Raw genomic sequence first — 19,232 nt, forward strand, 5'->3', positions numbered from 1 at the left:
GAGATTTCAATTTACAAGAACTCTGAGGCTGCATTTAGGTATATCTGTAATACAAAAATACCAAAAGGTGCCAAGTAAGCTAACACCAGATAAGGTAAAATCAGTGGGTCCAGGGGGGCCAGATTAGGGACACCAAGAACTAGTAGGGAAATCTTTGATAATTTGCAGCCTTGCCAAGCAAAAACAGACTTAAGCCACTCCTAGGACCTGGTGAAGCTCTCACATACAGAACAAAGGTAGGAAATTTGCTGAATAGTCAATGTAATCTGTTTTCAATAATAGTAATACCATGAGCTGTGTTACACAGCAATCTATAGGTCTAAACTCTGTAGGCAGCTCCAAGTTCAGGATACCAGTGGAGTCATCACAAACCAGGTCAACATTTGGGGCAAGCCATCACACTAGGCCAACGTTGGGACCAATGTGTTTTACTTCCAAAGAACCTCTTTCTTTCTCTTTCTTGTCTGGAAGTTAGGGGATGTAGGAGGATATGTGTATATTATGATTGTATGTTTGGATATAGGGAGGGGAGTTTCTTTTCCTTACTTGTATTGTCCTGGGTGTTCATCTCTTCTGGTGTTGAATTCCAGAGAAATTTTAGCATCCAGTCCAATTCCAAAATAGTTGTTCATGACACACCTTTCTTTGAAGCGTCTTAAATTCACCAACGGGAAGAAGAGGACAGACATTGGTGCAGGAAAGAAGTGCCATTATCATTAGGCTGGAGGCTTCATCTATATAACTGAAAACCACTGAGGGAGGCCTCCCTTACATTGGGCACAAGACTTTATGCTCTTGACAGGCATATACAAATACCCTATTATGTTAACAATTAGCTTGTTAGCTTTAAGAGAGGGAACCCAGCAGTTGGGAGGATTCAGTGGGATTGAAACTCATAATAAAGAAATCATCCTTGGAGGCCCTTAGATATGAGTGGCCAATATTTTCTTCACATATAATAAAGGGAAATAGTCATTGACTTATTCCCATAAAGAATAAGTATCTCAGATAAAAATGTATGATGAAAGTAAAGTCTGTACTACCGTTTTCAGAGATGTCTGAACTCCTTTGTACCACTTTCACATCAAAGGTCAAAGTGACCACACATTTGAGGGAAAAGACTGATGAAAGAGGGTGATATATATACAACCAAAGCCAACCAGTTTCTTGATTCTTCTGCAACCACCTTGGGTGTCAACATCAAAACCAGTAATGTGCTAAAGCCAGTTAGTACCAGCTCATATAAGCTGATTGTGCCTATTATGTCCCAACTCTGCATTCAATGGAATTATATCAGTAGGTTGAAATAGGCCATGGTGGGAGGGTTTGCACCAGGAATAAATCAGGATTTCCCCCCCAGAGAGCTAGTTGTTAAACATTTGGCAGCATACCACTGATCAAAGCTCATAAGGTAGGTCCATGAGACCTCAGACATGAGCATAAGCCAATAATGAAATAGAGGGGAGTGGGGGTTGGAGATAGGAATAAATGAGAAGCTACAGTTAACTTAAATAACTGCCAACTGTGTCCTTCTTTTGAGCAACTGAAAATGAATACAGTTTAGTTACTCATAGATACATTTTTATTTGATACTAAACTGACCCCACATCTCTCACATGAGATTTGCCTCCCTCAGCTGCAGTCCAGAGATTGGAGTTTCTCCAAGTGATGTCCAAATTGTTCTTAGTGAAACTCAAAATGAGTAAATGTGGTGGAACTTGGCTCCTGGGAATATTTTAAAGAGGTAGGGCTAGTGATACAGATGTTTTTAGATTTCCTATCTAGCCCCCTAAATGATCACTTATTTTTTAGTTTCTCCAATTATTTATTGTTAAAGGCAACAATGGAAAAACAGGTCCTTTGCAATAACAACAGCTAATGTTTATCAAGTATTTACAATAAGAATAACAATAATTATGTTAACACATATAGTACTTAACTGTGGATGCTAAGCACTGTTCAATGCAAGTACTGTGTGTATATAAACTGAATAAACACAAGAAGCCTATGTGGCTAGTTCTACAATTATCTTCATCTTATACATGAGAAAATTGAGGTTCAGATTGGTTGAATTACTTGTGTAAGGTCACACAACTAGTAAGTAGAGTCAGGATTTGACTCAATATCCTTAGGCTACTCTTAACCAGAGAAAGGAAAAGTCATAAAATGGTGGTAGGGCTAAATACTTACATAGTTTCAGGTGTGAAATATAAGTGCTCCAAATTGAGGTTGTCTAGGTCTTCACTTTTGAGAGAAGATATAGAAGACAAAGTGCCACGATGGGAACCTAGACACAAAAGATGTCACCTTGGTGTCAGATACAAACAAGAAAGCCCTTCCCCCCACTTGCATTTCACCCTATTTTCTCTGTGGAACCATGGTCAAACTCAATGACTTTCTCTTAGATTATAATCAAGGTTCTCATTCCAAAGAGGGATCATCTTAGATGAACAGGGACTTCCTCTGAGAGAACAGTAAGGTTGGGTTGCTTGCTTCAAATCTTGGGTTTCATCAGGCCAGCCTTTTCAAAGTACTTAATGAGGTCATTACTTCTGGACATTGGCCTGGGATCTTTTTTTTTTTTTTTCAACGTTTATTTATTTTTGGGACAGAGAGAGACAGAGCATGAACGGGGGAGGGGCAGAGAGAGAGGGAGACACAGAATCAGAAACAGGCTCCAGGCTCTGAGCCATCAGCCCAGAGCCCGACGCGGGGCTCGAACTCACGGACCGCGAGATCGTGACCTGGCTGAAGTCGGACGCTTAACCGACTGCGCCACCCAGGCGCCCCTGGCCTGGGATCTTATACTGTGAAGTTTCTAGGACATAGGGAGGGATATCTACCACAGAGTAGGATTATGGCTAAAGAAAGATGCATGAAAACACATCTTAATTCCATGGGAACTAGAAAACAGTGATAAAGGATAGAATAAGAGAAGGAGAGAAAGATCCTTACGGTGTCTTGGGCTCATCTGGCTAATGTCTTTTAAGTCATCTTCCAGGAAGAAAGTTGAAGTAAAGTTCTTAACCGATATTGTCTGACGGCTTTGCTCATCAAGAACTACAGAGAAAAAGTGGAAGGAAAAAAGGAAGGAAGGAGAGAGGGAGGAAGCAAGGTAGGAAGGAAAGATGAGAGGGAGGGAGGGAGAGAGCAAGGTAGGAAGGGAGGGAGAGAGCAAGGTAGGAAAGGAGGGAGAGAGCAAGGTAGGAAAGGAGGGAGAGAGAAAAGGAGAGAACGAGGGAGGGAGAGAAGGAGAGAAGGAGGGAAGGAAGGAGGAAGAAATAAAGGAAGGAGGATTGGTCACATTTGTTGAACTTTTCTTAAGCATCTCTTTCGTTTAGTTAATGCCAGTAGAGACCCCCATCTGACCATCTCCTCTCCTCCATAATGCTGTTTGTAGTCTTAGCTTTCTTACAGTGTTGCCCCCATGTCTCTTCATATCCATACTTGAGCTTTCTCTATTTTACTGGTTACTCTTTTTCTGTCACTCAGTAAATGTGGTGTGAGTAGAAGCTCAGAGCCAGGGGCAGAGGGAGAAAGGTGGAAAACCCTCTGCTCTTCTACCTCCATTATCATCTTTGTTAATACATTTACTCACAGGACTGTTTTCCAGACTTGAGCCTCTAGGACCATGCCATTCTTTCATCCAAATGTTTCACCCATTCCAAGAATATTTGAGAAGCCTCCTTCCTTTCACCAGCGTATATGTTGTATGGCTCAGATGCTCAGCCTGTGCCAAACCTCATAGGTTCAATCCTTATTCTACTAGATGTGCCTTTCTCTGTCCCATGGCCACAAGCTGCACCTCTAAATCTGACTTATATGTTCATGGAGGAGACTGAGAGTTAGTTGTGATAAGATTATGGGTACATCCCCACTTGGAAACTTAACTACAGAAATAGAGGCAAACAAGCTGTTTACTTCATTCCCAGTGCATAATGGAGATTTTCCTTCTTTTTTGGAAACTTGCTGAGGCTGTAACTAAAGGAACCAAGGCAGTAGAAAGTGCCATGGCTAAAAGTCAGAGGCCATCCAAGGGACTTCATTGCTACGTGGACTTCTCAACTCCACCAGTTCAAGAACACATGGTCTTATACCATTTTCTGATATGTTTTTCAAGGAAGCATTGTGGGTAGAAGTGGGAGCCAAAATGTTAAATTAAGAAGTTGGAGGAGTTTAAAGAGTTTTCATACTGAGTTGGAAGCTTACAGATGTCATGAGTTGTGGGAAATGACAGTCAATGCCAGAGATCCCAGGACCACTCTCAGGGCCCTTGTGCCTGATTAATACTATATAAGACATGCAGAGATGAACACTATTTTCTTTTTAAAATAGTCACAGGCTTGTGGGTTGGAAGGAAACAGGAATAGGTGGAAAAAAATTCCATGGCTGGTGGTGGAAGCTGACAGAGCTTTGAGCCAGACCTCTTGGGAGCTGTAATTGTTTAGGATGAGTGTTAGTTCCAAAAATAAATGAGTTGCAAGGATTGAGTGTCTGGGAGGTAGGAGGAGCCAAAGAGACAGCTTATTAGGACTGAGGTTTTTCAAATTATCAGTCTGAAGACTGACTTTGAATACTATATGAATACAGAATCTAGTCAAGTTTTGGCAGTGGAGTCAAATAGCAGACCCGGAGTGCCCAGAGTGAGGGAGACCAGTAAACCATCCACTGGAGCCTTCTCTTTCCTTTACCTCAATTGCCACAACTCTGGGACCCTTACCTTGTTCAACTTGGAATATGATGAGCTTCAAGGATTTCTGGAGATTCTGGGCCTTTGTGGCCAGCTCCAACTTGCACTTGGCTATGTGGTCTATTTGAGGGATGAAGGGCTTTCCATCTGCCTTTCCACTGTCTGCACATACTGTAGCACTTTTTTCAACTGCTGCCTCCTCAGCCAGGATATCAATCAGGGCACTGAGCTTGTCATACATTATGTCGCTCTGTGTAACGATGAAGGGGACAGGACATTGTTATGAGAGGTTAGTGCTTGAAAGGACAGAATAAGGAACTGGGTGGTATGTGAGAGGTGGGGAGAGGTAGTAGTTGGCCAGGAACCCTGAGCATAGAAAGTTGAATGTGAGGAGATAAAAATTTGAGGAAAGAAGTACTTGGTAGATGTGATGAGATAGCCAAAGGGTGCTAGGGTATCAAACAGATATCGTTTGCTTTTGAGCAGCTACAGGCATCAATGTATATTGCCAAGTTTTTCTCATGTCAGACTGGCCTGTAAAATGATATGTAATGTGGCAAACTTGAGGAAAGAGAAAAATTACTGGATTGGCGTTTCTATGGGCATGCTCCTATGGATGTGGATGTACCTCTGCATGGGTGCCTAGTGTCTGCCTTGGTATATGCATATGTTTGGGGACTGCATTCAGTGATTATGGCTTGATTTCCAGCTCCATCACTTAATAGTTTGTGACCTGAGGCAAGTTACTTAACCTCTATGTGCTTTTATATTCTAGGGCAGTTGTGAAGATTAAATAAATTAATGCATTAAAAATCCTTAAACATTTCCTGGCATAGTATAAGTGTTATATAAGTTAACTATTGGTGCTGTTGTTATTATAGAGAGGCTGTTATACAGAGGTTATTATTTAGAGGTTATTATAGAGGTTAATGTGGGTGTATTTCTAGCATGTATTTGTACATATTTTCATGTATGTTCTAGTACACAACCATGTGCATACATGCTTGGTGTACACTTGTGTTTATGTGTAAGCAGATGCTTGGCATATGCTTAGGTACATGGTACATGTATTAGCATGCATAATGCCACTCTTCATTTGGTGAGATGGAAGTTTGATGAGGTCAGACTTCTCCCATAATGGAGGCATACCAGCCTCTTCTCGTTCCCTTTCTTTTACAATACCCAGTGAAAGGCACATTTCCTTTTCTTAAGTTTATTTATTTATTTTGAGAGAGAGAGAGAGCACAAGGGAGAGGAGAGAGAGAGGGAGAGTATCCCAAGCAGACTCCACACTCAGAGCACCATACGGGGCTTGAACTCACAAACCTGTGAGCTCATGACTTGAGCCGAAATCTAGAGCTGGACACTTAATTGACTGAGCCACTCAGGTGCCTTCACATTTGCTTGTAATTAAAAAGGGGGCCCTGGGACTTCCAGGGAGATGGCAGAGTAGGAAGATCCTAAGATCACCTCATCCCATGGATACACCTACATAACAGCCACATCAGTGTAAATAATGCAGAAGATGACCCAAAGACCAGCAGAACAGATTATCCACAGCTAATCACAGAGAAGAGGCCACATTGACAGTTGGAGGAAGGGCAGAGACATGGTTGGGAACCAAAATGACCTGTGAGACTGTACGCAGGTTGGAAGGACACCAAAGGTACAGAGAAGGGAGAGAAGACACCGCACAAGGCACCCCAGGTACAGGGGACACACACTGAGAAGACAAACCCCCACAACATTTGGCTTTGAAAACCAGAGGGGCTTTGTGAGTTCCTATAATCAGTGGGGCTCAACATCAGGAACTTTAAAAATCAGTGGGCTCAGTTATGGGAGAGCTGGAAGGTGAGAGGAAACTGAGTTTCTACCCTTAAAGACACAACAAAACAACCCCACTGAGATACAGCATAGAAGCAGCAGTTTGATAAACACTTGGGGGCATATGGGAAGGAGATTTATTTACTAATCTCAGAACATGTGCTGGAAGGACAGGGATCCTTAGGAGACTTCTCCAAGAATAAAAGAGCTGGCAGGTGCCATTTCCTTCCCCTGCTCCCAGCCTAGAAACACAGACACCTGTGGGAACCAAGAGGAACACTTTCTACCTAGCTTGCTAATAGCACACCCCACCCCTGTGCACTTCTGTGGACCTGCCCCCTTCAACTCATCCTCAGCAGTTCTCCAAAGGAGCTACACGTCCCCTCCCACAGAGACCGGCACACACCTTGCTAATACTGGGCACCCCACTCCCTGAATTCTGTGGACCCACCCCATCAAACATGCCCTTGGCAGGAGTCCATCCAAAGTGAGGACACAAGCATGGCATTGTGCAAGCAGCCAGGACAGGGGCCAGCACCACTCCAAAGTGACTTCTGCTCTGGGGAGAGGGGAAGATAACCACACACATCAGTTCTACTGCAGCTCAAGCAGTGGGCTGGGGGCAGACATATGGTCTGACTGCAGGCCTCAACCACCAATGAAAGCTTCTCAGGGTACAACACAGGGAGAGTGCCCTGCCTACCAACAAAAGCCTCTCAGGGGGCAACACAGGGAGAGCATCCTGCAGTTTGGTCTCGGCAGATCTGACAAATGCCTGGTCTGACCCACCTCAAGCCTAATGTGGCTCCAAACTGGCCCATTAACCACACAAGGATGAAACACTACCCACAACAGGCAAAGAGAACCATTTCAGATGACTCGACTAAAGACAAAAACAGCTCAGCCACAAGACCAGGGTACACACAACACATAGGAGACACTCTTGAAGTGCCAGGTTCTGGTAAGCAGAGGACATTGTATTGCAGGGCCTCTTTTTTTTTTTTTCTTTTTTAATAAGGCTACTACTTTCAAGAACAGGAGGCATAGCTGACTTTTCTAACACATAGAAACAAGTATAAAGAGTTATAAAAAAATGACACAGAGGAATGTGTCCCAAGTTAAAGAACAGGGCAAAATCACAGCAGGAGAGCTAAACAAAATGAATATAACTAATATGCTTGATAGAGAATTTAAAGTAATGGCCATAAATATAGTCACTGAATTTGAGAAAAGAGTGGAGGACCTTAGTGAGACCCTCAACAAAGAAACAGAACACATAAAAAAGAACCAATCAGAGATGAAAAAATCAAAAATTGAAATTAAATATACAGAAGCCGAAGAACAGATGAGTGACCTGGAGGACAGAGTAATGAAAATCAAGCAGGGTGAACAAGAGAAAGAACACAGAATAATAAAAAATGAGAATAGATTAAGGGAGCTCAGTGACACCATCGAGCATAACACCATCCACATTGTGGGTATCCTAGAGGGAGAAGAGAGAGAAAAGATTGCAGAATATTTATTTGAAGAAATAATAGCTGAAAATATTCCCTAATCTAAGGAAAAAAATTTCCAGATCCAGGAAGCACAGAGATTCCCTGACAAAATCAACCCAAGGAGGTCCATACCAAGACACATGGTAATTAAAATGGCAAAAAATAGTGATAAAGAGAGAATTTTAAAAGCAGCAGGAGAAAAAGAGATAGCTACTTACAAGAAAAACCACAAATGGCTATCAGCTGATTTTTCAGCAGAAACTTTGCAGGCCAGAAGGGGTGGCATAATATATTCAAAGTGCTGAAAGAAAAAAAACTTGTAGCCAAGAATACTCGATCCAGCAAAGCTATAGTTCAGAATAGTAGGAAAGATCGCTTCCCAAACAAAAGTTAAAGGAATTCATCACTACTAAACCAACCTTACAATAAATGTTAAAGGAGATTCTTTGAGTGGAAAAAAAAAAAAAAAACCATAGGCAGAAGTAAGACAAGTAGGAAGCACAAAAGCAGTAAAATTAAGTATATCTATAAAATCAGTTAAGGGAATCACAAAATAAAACAATGACACCATATACCTAAAACGTGAAGTTGGAGAGAGGTAAAAATTTACTGCTTTCAGAATGGGTTCAAACTTAAATGGCCATCAACTTAATATAGACTGCTATATGCAGAAGATGTTATATCCAAACCTAATGGTAACCACAAATAAAACTAGTAGTGGATATCCAAAAAAATAAAGAAAAAGTAATTCAAGTATGTCACTAAAGAAAGCCAGCAAGCCATGAGAGAAGAGAGCAAGAGAAGTAAGGAACACAGAAGAACTATAAAAACAATCATGAAACAAGTAACAAAATGGTAATATGTACATACTTTTCAATAATTACCTTGAATGCAAATGGACTCAAAAGTCATAGGGTGATATAATGGCTAAAAAAGTAACACCCATCTATACGCTGGGGTGCCTGGGTAGCTCAGTTGGTTAAGCATCCGACTACTGCTTTTGGTTCAGGTCAAGATCTCATGGTTCATGAGTTTGAATCCCGCATTGGGCTCTGTGCTGACAGTGCAGAGCCTTCTTGGGATTCTTTCTCTCCCCTCTCTCTCTGCCCCTACTACACTCATGCTCTCTCTCAAATAAACTTAAAAATTTATACAGAAAAAAGACCATCTATATGTTGCATACAAAAGACTCATTTCAGACCTATAGACACATGCAGACTGAAAGTTAAGGGATAGAAAAAACATTTATCATGCCAATAGAAGTGAAAAGAAATCTAGGGTAGCAATTCTTATATCAGACAAAATAGACTTTAAAACAAAGACCCTAACAAGTGCCAAAGAAAGACACTATATAATCATAAAGGGACCAATCCAACAGGAAGATATAATAATTATAAATATTTATGCACCCAACATGGATACATCCAAATACATAAAGCAGCTATTAAAAACCATACAGGAAGTAACTGATAGTAATACAATAATATCAGGGGATTTTAACACCTCACTTACATCAATGGGTAAATCATCCAACAGAAAATCAATAAGGAAACTGTGGCTTTAAATGATACTGTTGGCCAGATGGATCTAATAGATATATTGAGAATATTTTATCCTAAAACTGTGGAATACACACTCTCTTCAAGTGCACATGGAATATTCTCTGGTTAGATCACATGTTTGGCCATAAAATAGTCTCAACAAATTAAAAAAGATTGAAGTCATATCATGCATCTTTTCTGATACAATGAAACTAGAAATCAACCACCAGACAAAATCAGGAAAGAAAACGAATACATGGAGGTTAAATAGCATGCTACTAAACATGAATAGGTCAACCAAAAATAAAAGGGAAACCAAAAAATATATGCAGAAAAATGAAAATGAACACACAAAGTCCAAAATCTTTGCAATGCAGGAAAGTTGTTCTAAGAGGGAAATTAATAGTAATATAGGTCTACCTCAAGAAGCAAGAAAATTTTCAAATAACCTAACCTTACACCTAAAGGAGATAGAAAAAGAAAAGAACAAAACCCCAAAACAATAGAAAAAAAAGAGGACTCAAATAAACAAAATCAGAAATGAAAGAAGAGAAATAAAAAATGATAACACAGAATGGTAAAAGATTATGAGAGAATATTATGAAAATTATATGCCAACAAATTGGACAACCTAGAAGAAATGGATAAATTTTTAGCAACAAGTCACTTCCCTTAACTGAATTAGGAAGAAATAGAAAATTTGAACAGACTGATTACCAGCAATGAAATTGAATCAGCAATCAAAAAAACTCTGAATAAACAAAAGTCCAGAACCATCTGGATTCACAGGTGAATTCTACCAAATATTTACAGAAGAGGTAAAACCCATTCTTCTGAAACTATTCCAAAAAAACAAAAGAGCAAGGAAAGCTTCCAAATTCATTATATCAGGTCAGCATTACCATGATAACAAAACCAGATAAAAACAATACAAAAAAAAAAAAAGAAAACTATAGGCCAATATCTCTGATTAACATAAATGCAAATATCCTCAAGAAAACACTAGCAAATCAAATCCAACAATACATTAAAAAAATCATTAACCATGATCAAATGGGATTAATTCCTGGGATGCAACGTGGTTCAGTATTTGCAAATTTATCAGTGTGATACATCACATCAACCAGAGAAAGGATAAAGACCATGTGATTATTTCTACAGATGTAGAAAAAGCATCTGACAAAGTAAAACATCCATTTATGATAAAAATCCTCAATAAAGTATGTTTAGAGGGAACATGCCTCAATATAATAAAGATCACATATGAAAGCCCACAGTGAACATCATAGCAAATGGTGAAAAACTGAGAGCTTTTCCCCTAAGATCAGGAACAAGACAAGGATGCCAAGTGTTACCACTTTTATTCAACATTGTAGTGGAAATCCTAGCAACAGCAATCAGATAACAAAAATAAAAAGCACCCAAATTGGTAAGGAAGCAGTAAACTTTCACTATTTGCAGATGACATCATACTGTATATAGAAAACCCTAAAGACTACACACACACACACACACACACACACACACACAAACACTACTGGAGCTGATAAATGAATTCAGTAAAGTCACAGGATACAGAATTTATATACAGAAACCTATACACTGATAATGAAGTAGCATAAAGAGAAATTAAGAAAACAATCCCTTTTACAATTGCACCAAAAATAATAAAATATCTCAGAATAAATTTAACCAAGGTGGTGAAAGATCTGTACCCTGAATACCAGAAAACACTGATGAAAGAAATTAAAGATGACACAAACAAATGGAATGATATTCCATGTTCATGGACTGGGAAAAAAAATTTTTGTTAAAATGTCCATACTACCCAAAGCAATACACATTTAATGCAATACCTATCATATTATTAACAGCAGCTTTTACAGAACTAGAACAAATAATCCTTAAATTTGTATGGAACCACAAAAGACCCCAAATAGTCAAAGCAATCTTGAGAAAGAAGAACAAAATAGGAGGTATTACAGTCCCAGATTTCAAGATGTACTACAAAGATGTACTTCAAGATGTAAGGTACTGGCACAAAAATAGACACATAGATCAATAGAACAGAATAGAGAGCCCAGAAATAAACTTACAAACATAACTCAACATAATAAAGGCCATTGGTGAAAAATCCATAGCTAATATCATCCTTATGGAGAAAAACTGAGAGCTTTTCCTCTATGATTGGGAACACGACACGGATGTCCCATCTCACCACTTTTATTCAACACAGTACTGGAAGTCCTAGCCACAGCAAACAAACAACAAAAAGAAATAAAAGGCATCCAAATGAGCAAGGAAGAAGTCAAACTTTCACTTTTTTTTGCAGATGACATGATACTACATGTACATAGAAACCCAGAAAGTCTCCACCAAAAAATTGCTAGAACTGGTAAATGAACTCAGTAAAGTCTCACGATACAAATCAATGTATAGAAATTTGTTGCATTTCTATGCACCAATAATGAAGTAGCAGAAAAAGAAATTAAGAAAACATTCCCACTTACAATTGCAACCAAAACATTAAGATACCTAGGAATAAACCCAGCCAAGGAGGTAAAAGACCTGTACTCTGAAAACTGTAAAACACTGATGAAAGAAACTGAAGATGACACAAAGAAATGGAAAGACATTCCATGCTCATGGTATGGAAGAACAAATATTATTAAAATGTCTATACTACCCAAAGCAATCTACACATTTAATACAATCCCTATCAAAATACCACCAGCATTTTTCACAAAAATAGAAGAAACAATCCTAAAATTTATATGGAACCACAAAAGACCCTGAATAGGCAAAGCAATCTTGAAAAAGAAAAGTGAAGCTGGAGGCATCAAAATTCCAGACTTCAAGTTATATTACAAAGCTGTAGTGATCAAAACAGTATGGTACTGGCACAAAAAATAGGCACAGAGATTAATAGAACAGAATAGAAAACCTAGAAATAAATCCATAATTATATGGTCAATTAATCTTCGACAAAGCAGGAAAGAATATCCACTGGGAAAAAGACAGTTCCTTAAACAAATAGTGTTAGGAAAACTGGACAGCAACATGCAAAAGAAAGAAACTGGACCACTTTCTTTTTTTTTTTTTAATATATGAAATTTATTGTCAAATTGGTTTCCATACAACACCCAGTGCTCATCCCAAAAGGTGCCCTCCTCAACCAACGGAATGGGAAAAGATATTTGCAAATGACATATCGGACAAGGGGCTAGTATCCGAAATCTATAAAGAGCTCACCAAACTCCACACCCAAAAAACAAATAACCCAGTGAAGAAATGGGCAGAAAACATGAATAGACACTTCTCTAAAGAAGACATCCGGATGGCCAACAGGCACATGAAAAGATGCTCAACGTCGCTCCTCATCAGGGAAATACAAATCAAAACCACACTCAGACATCACCTCACTTTCTTACACGATACACACACACACAAAAAAAAACTCAAAATGGACTAAAGACCTAAATGTGAGACATGAAACCATAAAAATCCTAGAAGAGAGCACAGGCAGTAACTTCTCTGACATCAACCATAGCAACTTTTTCTAGATAGGTTCCCTTAGGCAAGGGAAAAAAAAATATTCTGACTATATCAAAATAAAAAGCTTCTGCACAGAGAAAGAAATAATCAACAAAACTAAAAGGCAACCTATGGAATGGGAGAAAATATTTGCAAATGACATATCCAATAAAAAGTTAGTATCCAAAATATATAAAGAACTTATCAAACTCAACACCCACAAAACAAATAACCCAATTAAAAAATGGGCAGAAGGCATGGACAGACATTTCTCCAAAGAAGACATCTAGATGGCCAACAGACACATGAAAAGATGCTCAACATCACTAAGCATCAGGGAAATGGAAATCAAAACATCAATGAGATATCACTTCACAACTGTCAGAATGGCAAACATCAGAAACACAAGAAAAAAGTGTTGGCAAGGACGTGGAGAAAATGGAACCATCGTTCACTGTTGGTGAGAATGCAAACCGGTGGAGCAACAACTGAAACAGTATTGAAACGCCTCAAAACATTAAAATAGAATTACCATGAGATCCAGTAATTCCATTCTGGCTATTTACCCAAAGAAAATGAAAACACTAATTCAAAAAGATACATGTAACCGTATGTTTATTGTAGCATTATTTACAATAGCCAAGATATGGAAGCAGCCCAAGTGTCCATCGACTGAAGAATGGATAAAGAAGTGGTATAGGAGGGGCCAAAATGGCAGAACAGCATGTAAGTTTTTTGTATCTTTTGTCCCTGAAATGCAGCCAAATCAACACTAAACTATCCTACACATGAAGAAAACTGATTTGAGGATTAACACAACAATCTGCACAACCTGAACCACAGAACTTGGCAGGTACACAGTGCAGAGAGGTGAACGAGGGGAGAGAGAAGCTGTGGAGGGCAGGGAGCTGTTTTTGCTTGCAGAGAGAGGACAGAGATGGGGGGAGAGTACGGGAAAACCAACCCCCACAAAAATAAGCTGGAGAGAAAGGGGAAAAGTGGAAATAGCCGCAGGTACTGAACAAAAAAGGGAGAAAGGAGAAAGGAGAGGGTTTAAATTCCATTAGGACTCTACAAACAGGGGAGCGCAGAGTCTGAAATTCCACAGCCTGGTACCTGGCGGTGCTCTTGTGGGAAGGGCGAATCCCTGGGAGCAGAGAGTGAGGTCCGAGGGGTCCTCAGTCCATATGGGGAGCAGCGGTTCCCCTGCTGGGACATTTGGTTGGTAGAGGCTGTGCAGGCACCCCCCAGGCAAAAGTCCCAGTGGACCCTGGAGAACAACCACATTTACTGGTGTTGGAACAAGAATGTTAAGGGTGAAGCCTGGCACTAGACGTGTGTTATGATTTTTCATAATCCCTGAAGTGCTGCTGCTACAAGATCATGTGAACTTTTCCTGGGGAGGGCTGGCACCCAACCACAGTCTCTGGGCATCGGCAGCAATGCAGTCTCGTGCATGTTCCTGGGGGTGGGCCAGCACCTGGCCATTGCTCAGCATGACCACCCCCAAAGGATCTGAGCGGGTCAAAGCTGAAGTCCTTCAGGAGTGAGGAGATGGAAGGAGGGGCCAACATGGTGGAGAAGTAGGGGGATCCAAAGTTCCCTCCTCTCTCAAACAAAGCAGTGTTGAATCCAAAGGACTTTGAACTCCAAGAATCTGGGAGGCAGGAAACAGTTGTGTCCAGGGACCCTCCAAGACAACCTGATGGGCCATAAGTGGGGCTTCAGAGAATGGACAGAGGGCCCACAGTGGAGGCGGGACCCGCTTCACCAAACCATGCTCCTCCTCGCCTGTTAACTGCATATCTACTAGAGTGGGATTGACACTGACAAACCAGACATCCCCTCCTCCAGACCAGCGCTATTGCATTGTCTGATGTAACTCTTGGACAATTCTTATTATATAGATACATTCTTCCTTCTTTTTTTCCTTCTTATCTCCTCCCTCCTCTAGTCTGGTTACTTTGGTTGTTGTTTTTTTTTAAGCAGAAATATTTAATCTGTTCTCTTGATACATATTCTACACCTTCTTTATTTTATTTTCTCTCTCTCTGTATTAAGCTGAATAGTTTCTCTGTCTGGTCAATTTTATTTTCTTTTCTTTTTCCCTGCCTCCTTCTTTACTTTCCTTACTCTCTCTGGATTAAGCTGTAGAGTTTCTTTGGTCAATTTTCTTTTCTTTTCTTTCTCCCCGCCTCCTTTATTTTCCTTTCTCTCTCTCTGGATTAAGCCATACAGCTTCTCTATCTGGTCAATGTTTATTTTTTATTTTTCCCGATCCCTGTCATTTCTCTCTTTGTATGGGATAAGGTCTCTTCCATCAGCATGCCTCCACCCTGTTGTTTACTTGTAGCTGGTGTTTCTGGTTGTTTGTGGGGTTTTTTTGGTTTGTTTCTGTGTGTGTTTGTGTGTTTTTGTTTTGTGTCTTTGCTTTTTGTTTGTTTGTTTGCTTGCTTTCCTTTCCAGGTCTATTTCAATGAACAAATCAAAGCACACCTGGTGGAGGGTCCAAAACATCACTACGAGGAGGGAGATAAAGTAACCAAAGTCACAAAAACAGAGAGCAAGTAACACTCTCCAAAAAAACACCTCCTGCAGGGCCAGGCCCTGGACAGTGTGTGATGTCTCTTTAATATAGTAGTGCTCACAGGGCACATAACAAGTCTTTAAAATGCAGAAGGGACAGAAAACTAGCCAAGATGATGAAATGGAAGAATTCTCCCCAAAAGAAATACCAGGAAGAAATGACAGCTAAAGAATTGATCAAAACAGATATAAACGATATAACTGAACAAGAATTTAGAATAATAGTCATAAGATTAATTGCTGGGCTTGAAAAAAAGCATAGAAGTCAGCAGAGAATCTATTGCTGTAGAGGTCAAGGAACTAAAAAATAGTCAGGATGAATTCAAAAATGCTGTCAATGAGGTGCAAAATAAACTAGAGGTGGTGACAGCGAGTATTGAAGAGGCAGAGGGGAGATTAAATGAAATAGAAGATAAAATTATGGAAAAAGATGAAGCTGAGAAAAAGAGAGAAAAAAATTCTGGACCATGAGGGGAGAATTAGAGAACTGATTCAATGAAATGGAACAATATCTGTATCATACGAGTTCCAGAAGAAGAAGATAGAGAGAAAGGGGCTAAAAATGTACTTGAACAAATCATAGCTGAGAACTTCCCCAATCCGGGGAATGAAAACAGACATTGAAATCAAGGAGGCGCAGAGAACTCCCTTCAGACATAACTTGAGTCGATCTTCTGCACAACATATCATAGTGAGACTGGCAAAATACAAAGATAAAGAGAGAATTCTGAAAGCAGCTAGGTATAAATGGGCCTTAACCTACAAGATTAGACATGTAAGTGTAGTAACAGACCTACCTACTGAAACGTGGCAGGCCATAAAGGAGTGGCAGGAAATTTTCAATATGCTGAATAGGAAGAAATATGCAGCCAAGAATCCTTTATCCAGCAAGCCTGTCATTAAGAATAGAAGGAGAGATAAAGGTTTTCCCAAACAAACAAAAAATTGAAGGAATTCATCACCACTAAACCAACCCTACAAGAGATCCTAATGGGAACTCTGAGTGGAATGTTGCAAAGACCACAAAGTACGAGAGACATCACTACAAGCATGAAACCTACAGATAACCCAATGACTCTAAACCCATATTTTTCAGTAATAACACTGAATATGAATGGACTAAATGCTCCAATCACAAGACATAGGGTATCAGAATGGATAAAAAAAAAAAAAAAACAAGACCCATGTATTTTCTGTCTACAAGAGACTTATTTTAGACCTGAAGACACCTTCAAATTGAAAATGAGGGGATGGAGAACCATCTATCATGCTACTAGAAGCCAAAAGAAAGCTGGAGTAGCCATACTTCTATCAGACAAACTAGATTTTAAACTAAAGGCTGTAACGAGATGAAGAAGGACATTATTTCATAATTATGGGTCTATCCATCAAGAAGAGCTAACAATTATAAATGTTTGTGCACCCAATTCGATAGCATCCAAATACATAAAACAATTAATCATAAACATAAGCAATCTCATTGGTAAGAATGTGGTAATTGAAGGGGACTTTAATACTTCACTTACAACAACGGACAGATCATCTAGACAGAAAATCAATAAACAATGGCCAATAAACAAGAATCAATAAACTAGCCTAGATGGACTTGACATATATATTCAGAACTTTGCGTCCTAAAGCAGCAGAATACACATTCTCCTCGAGTTCACATGGAACATTCTCCAAGACGGATCACATACTGGGTCACAAAACAGCCTTCAATAAATGTAAAAGAATTGAGATCATACCATGCACATTTTCAGAACCTAATGCTATGAAACATGAAATCAACCACAGGAGAAAGTTTGGAAAACCTCCAAATGCATGGAGGTTAAAGAACATCCTACTAAAGAATGAATGGGTCAACCAGGCAATTAGAGAAGAAATTAAAAAATATATGGAAACAAATGAAAATGAAACATAACAGTATAAACCCTTTGGGATGCAGCAAAGGCAGTCCTAAGAGGAAAATACATTGCAATCCAGGCCTATCTCAAGAAACAAGAACAACCTCAAATACAAAATCTAACAGCACACCTAAAGGAACTAGAGGCAGAACAACAAAGAAACCCCAAATCAACAGAAGAAAAGAAATAATAAAGATCACAGCAGAAATAAACAATATAGAATTTAAAAAACAGTAGAACGGATCAATGAAACTAAGAGTAGGTTTTATGAAAAATAAAGAAAATTGATAAACCTCTAGCCAGGCTTCTCAAAACGAAGAGAAAAAGGACCCAAACAGATAAAATCACAAATGAAAGAAGAGAGATCACAACCAACATCACAGAGATACAAACAATTAAAAGAGAATAGTATGAAAAATTATATGCCAAAAACTGTATATCTGGAAGAAAAGGACACCTATATTCTTAGACACCTATACACTACCAAAACTCAAACAGGAAGAAATAGAAAATTTGTACAGACCCATAACTAGTGAAGAAATTGAATCAGTTATCAAAAATCTCCCCAAAAATAAGAGTCCTGGACCAGATGGCTTCCCTGGGGAATTCTAGCAGTCATTTAAAGTAGAGCTAATACCTATCCTTCTCAAGTTTTTCCAAAAAATAGAAGTGGAAGGAAACTTCCAGACTCATTCTATGATGCCAGCATTACCTTGATTCCTAAACCAGACAGATACCCCACAAAAAAGGAGAATTACAGGCCAATATCCCTGATGAGCATGGATGCGAAAATTCTCAACAAGATACTAGCAAATTGAATTCAACAGCATATAAAAAGAATTACTCACCATGATCAAGTGGGATTCATTCCTGAACTGTAGGGCTGGTTCAATAGTTGTAAATCAATCAATGTGATATATCACATTAATAAAAGAAAAGAAAAGAACCATATGATCTTGTCAATCAATGCAGAAAAGCATTTGACAAAATTTAGCATCCTTTCTTAAATAAAAACCATCAAGAAAGTCGGGATAGAAGGAACATACTTAAACAATATAAAAGCCATATATGAAAAGCCCACAGCTAATACCATCCTCAATGGGGAAAAACTGAGAACGTTCCCCCTGAGATCAGGAACACGACAGGGATGCTCACTCTCACCATTGTTGTTTAACATAGTGTTGGAAGTCCTAGCATCAGCGACCAGACAATGAAATGAAATAAAAGGAATCCAAATTGGCAAAGAAGAAGTCAAACTTTCACTTTTAGCAGACAACATGAGACTCTACATGGAAAACCTAAAAGATTCCACCAATAGGCTGTTAGAACAGATCCATGAATTCAGCAAAGTCTCAGATACAAATCAATGTACAGAAATCGGTTGCATTTTTATACACCAATAATGAAGCAACAGAAAGAGTAGTAAAGAAACTGACCCCATTTTCAATTGCACCAAGAGCCATAAAATACCTAGGAATAAACCCAACCAAAGATGTAAAATATCTGCATACTGAAAAGTAAAGAAAACTTATAAAGGAAATTTATGGAGACGCAAAGAAATGGAAAAATATTCCATGCTCATGGGTTGGAAGAATAAATATTTTTAAAATGAAAATATTACCCAAAGGAATCTACACATTCATGCAATCCCAAT

The 19,232-nt window shown here is 39.2% G+C and overlaps 1 protein-coding gene across 1 annotated transcript in view; it reads right to left on the minus strand.

Annotated features, from left to right (window-relative positions):
• The window catches only part of DGKK (diacylglycerol kinase kappa), a 165,735-nt gene that overhangs the window by 16,989 nt on the left and 129,514 nt on the right, over positions 1 to 19,232 (minus strand). Inside the window, exons 15-18 of the mRNA XM_045471786.1 lie at positions 4,721 to 4,940; positions 2,956 to 3,060; positions 2,191 to 2,287; positions 547 to 654 (exon numbers count right to left, since the gene is read on the minus strand). Of these exons, the coding sequence (XP_045327742.1) occupies positions 547 to 654; positions 2,191 to 2,287; positions 2,956 to 3,060; positions 4,721 to 4,940 (530 nt within the window). The remainder of the gene's footprint in view (positions 1 to 546; positions 655 to 2,190; positions 2,288 to 2,955; positions 3,061 to 4,720; positions 4,941 to 19,232) is intronic.

The sequence above is a fragment of the Leopardus geoffroyi genome, chromosome X (assembly GCF_018350155.1).
Source record: "Leopardus geoffroyi isolate Oge1 chromosome X, O.geoffroyi_Oge1_pat1.0, whole genome shotgun sequence".
Lineage (NCBI taxonomy): Eukaryota > Metazoa > Chordata > Mammalia > Carnivora > Felidae > Leopardus > Leopardus geoffroyi.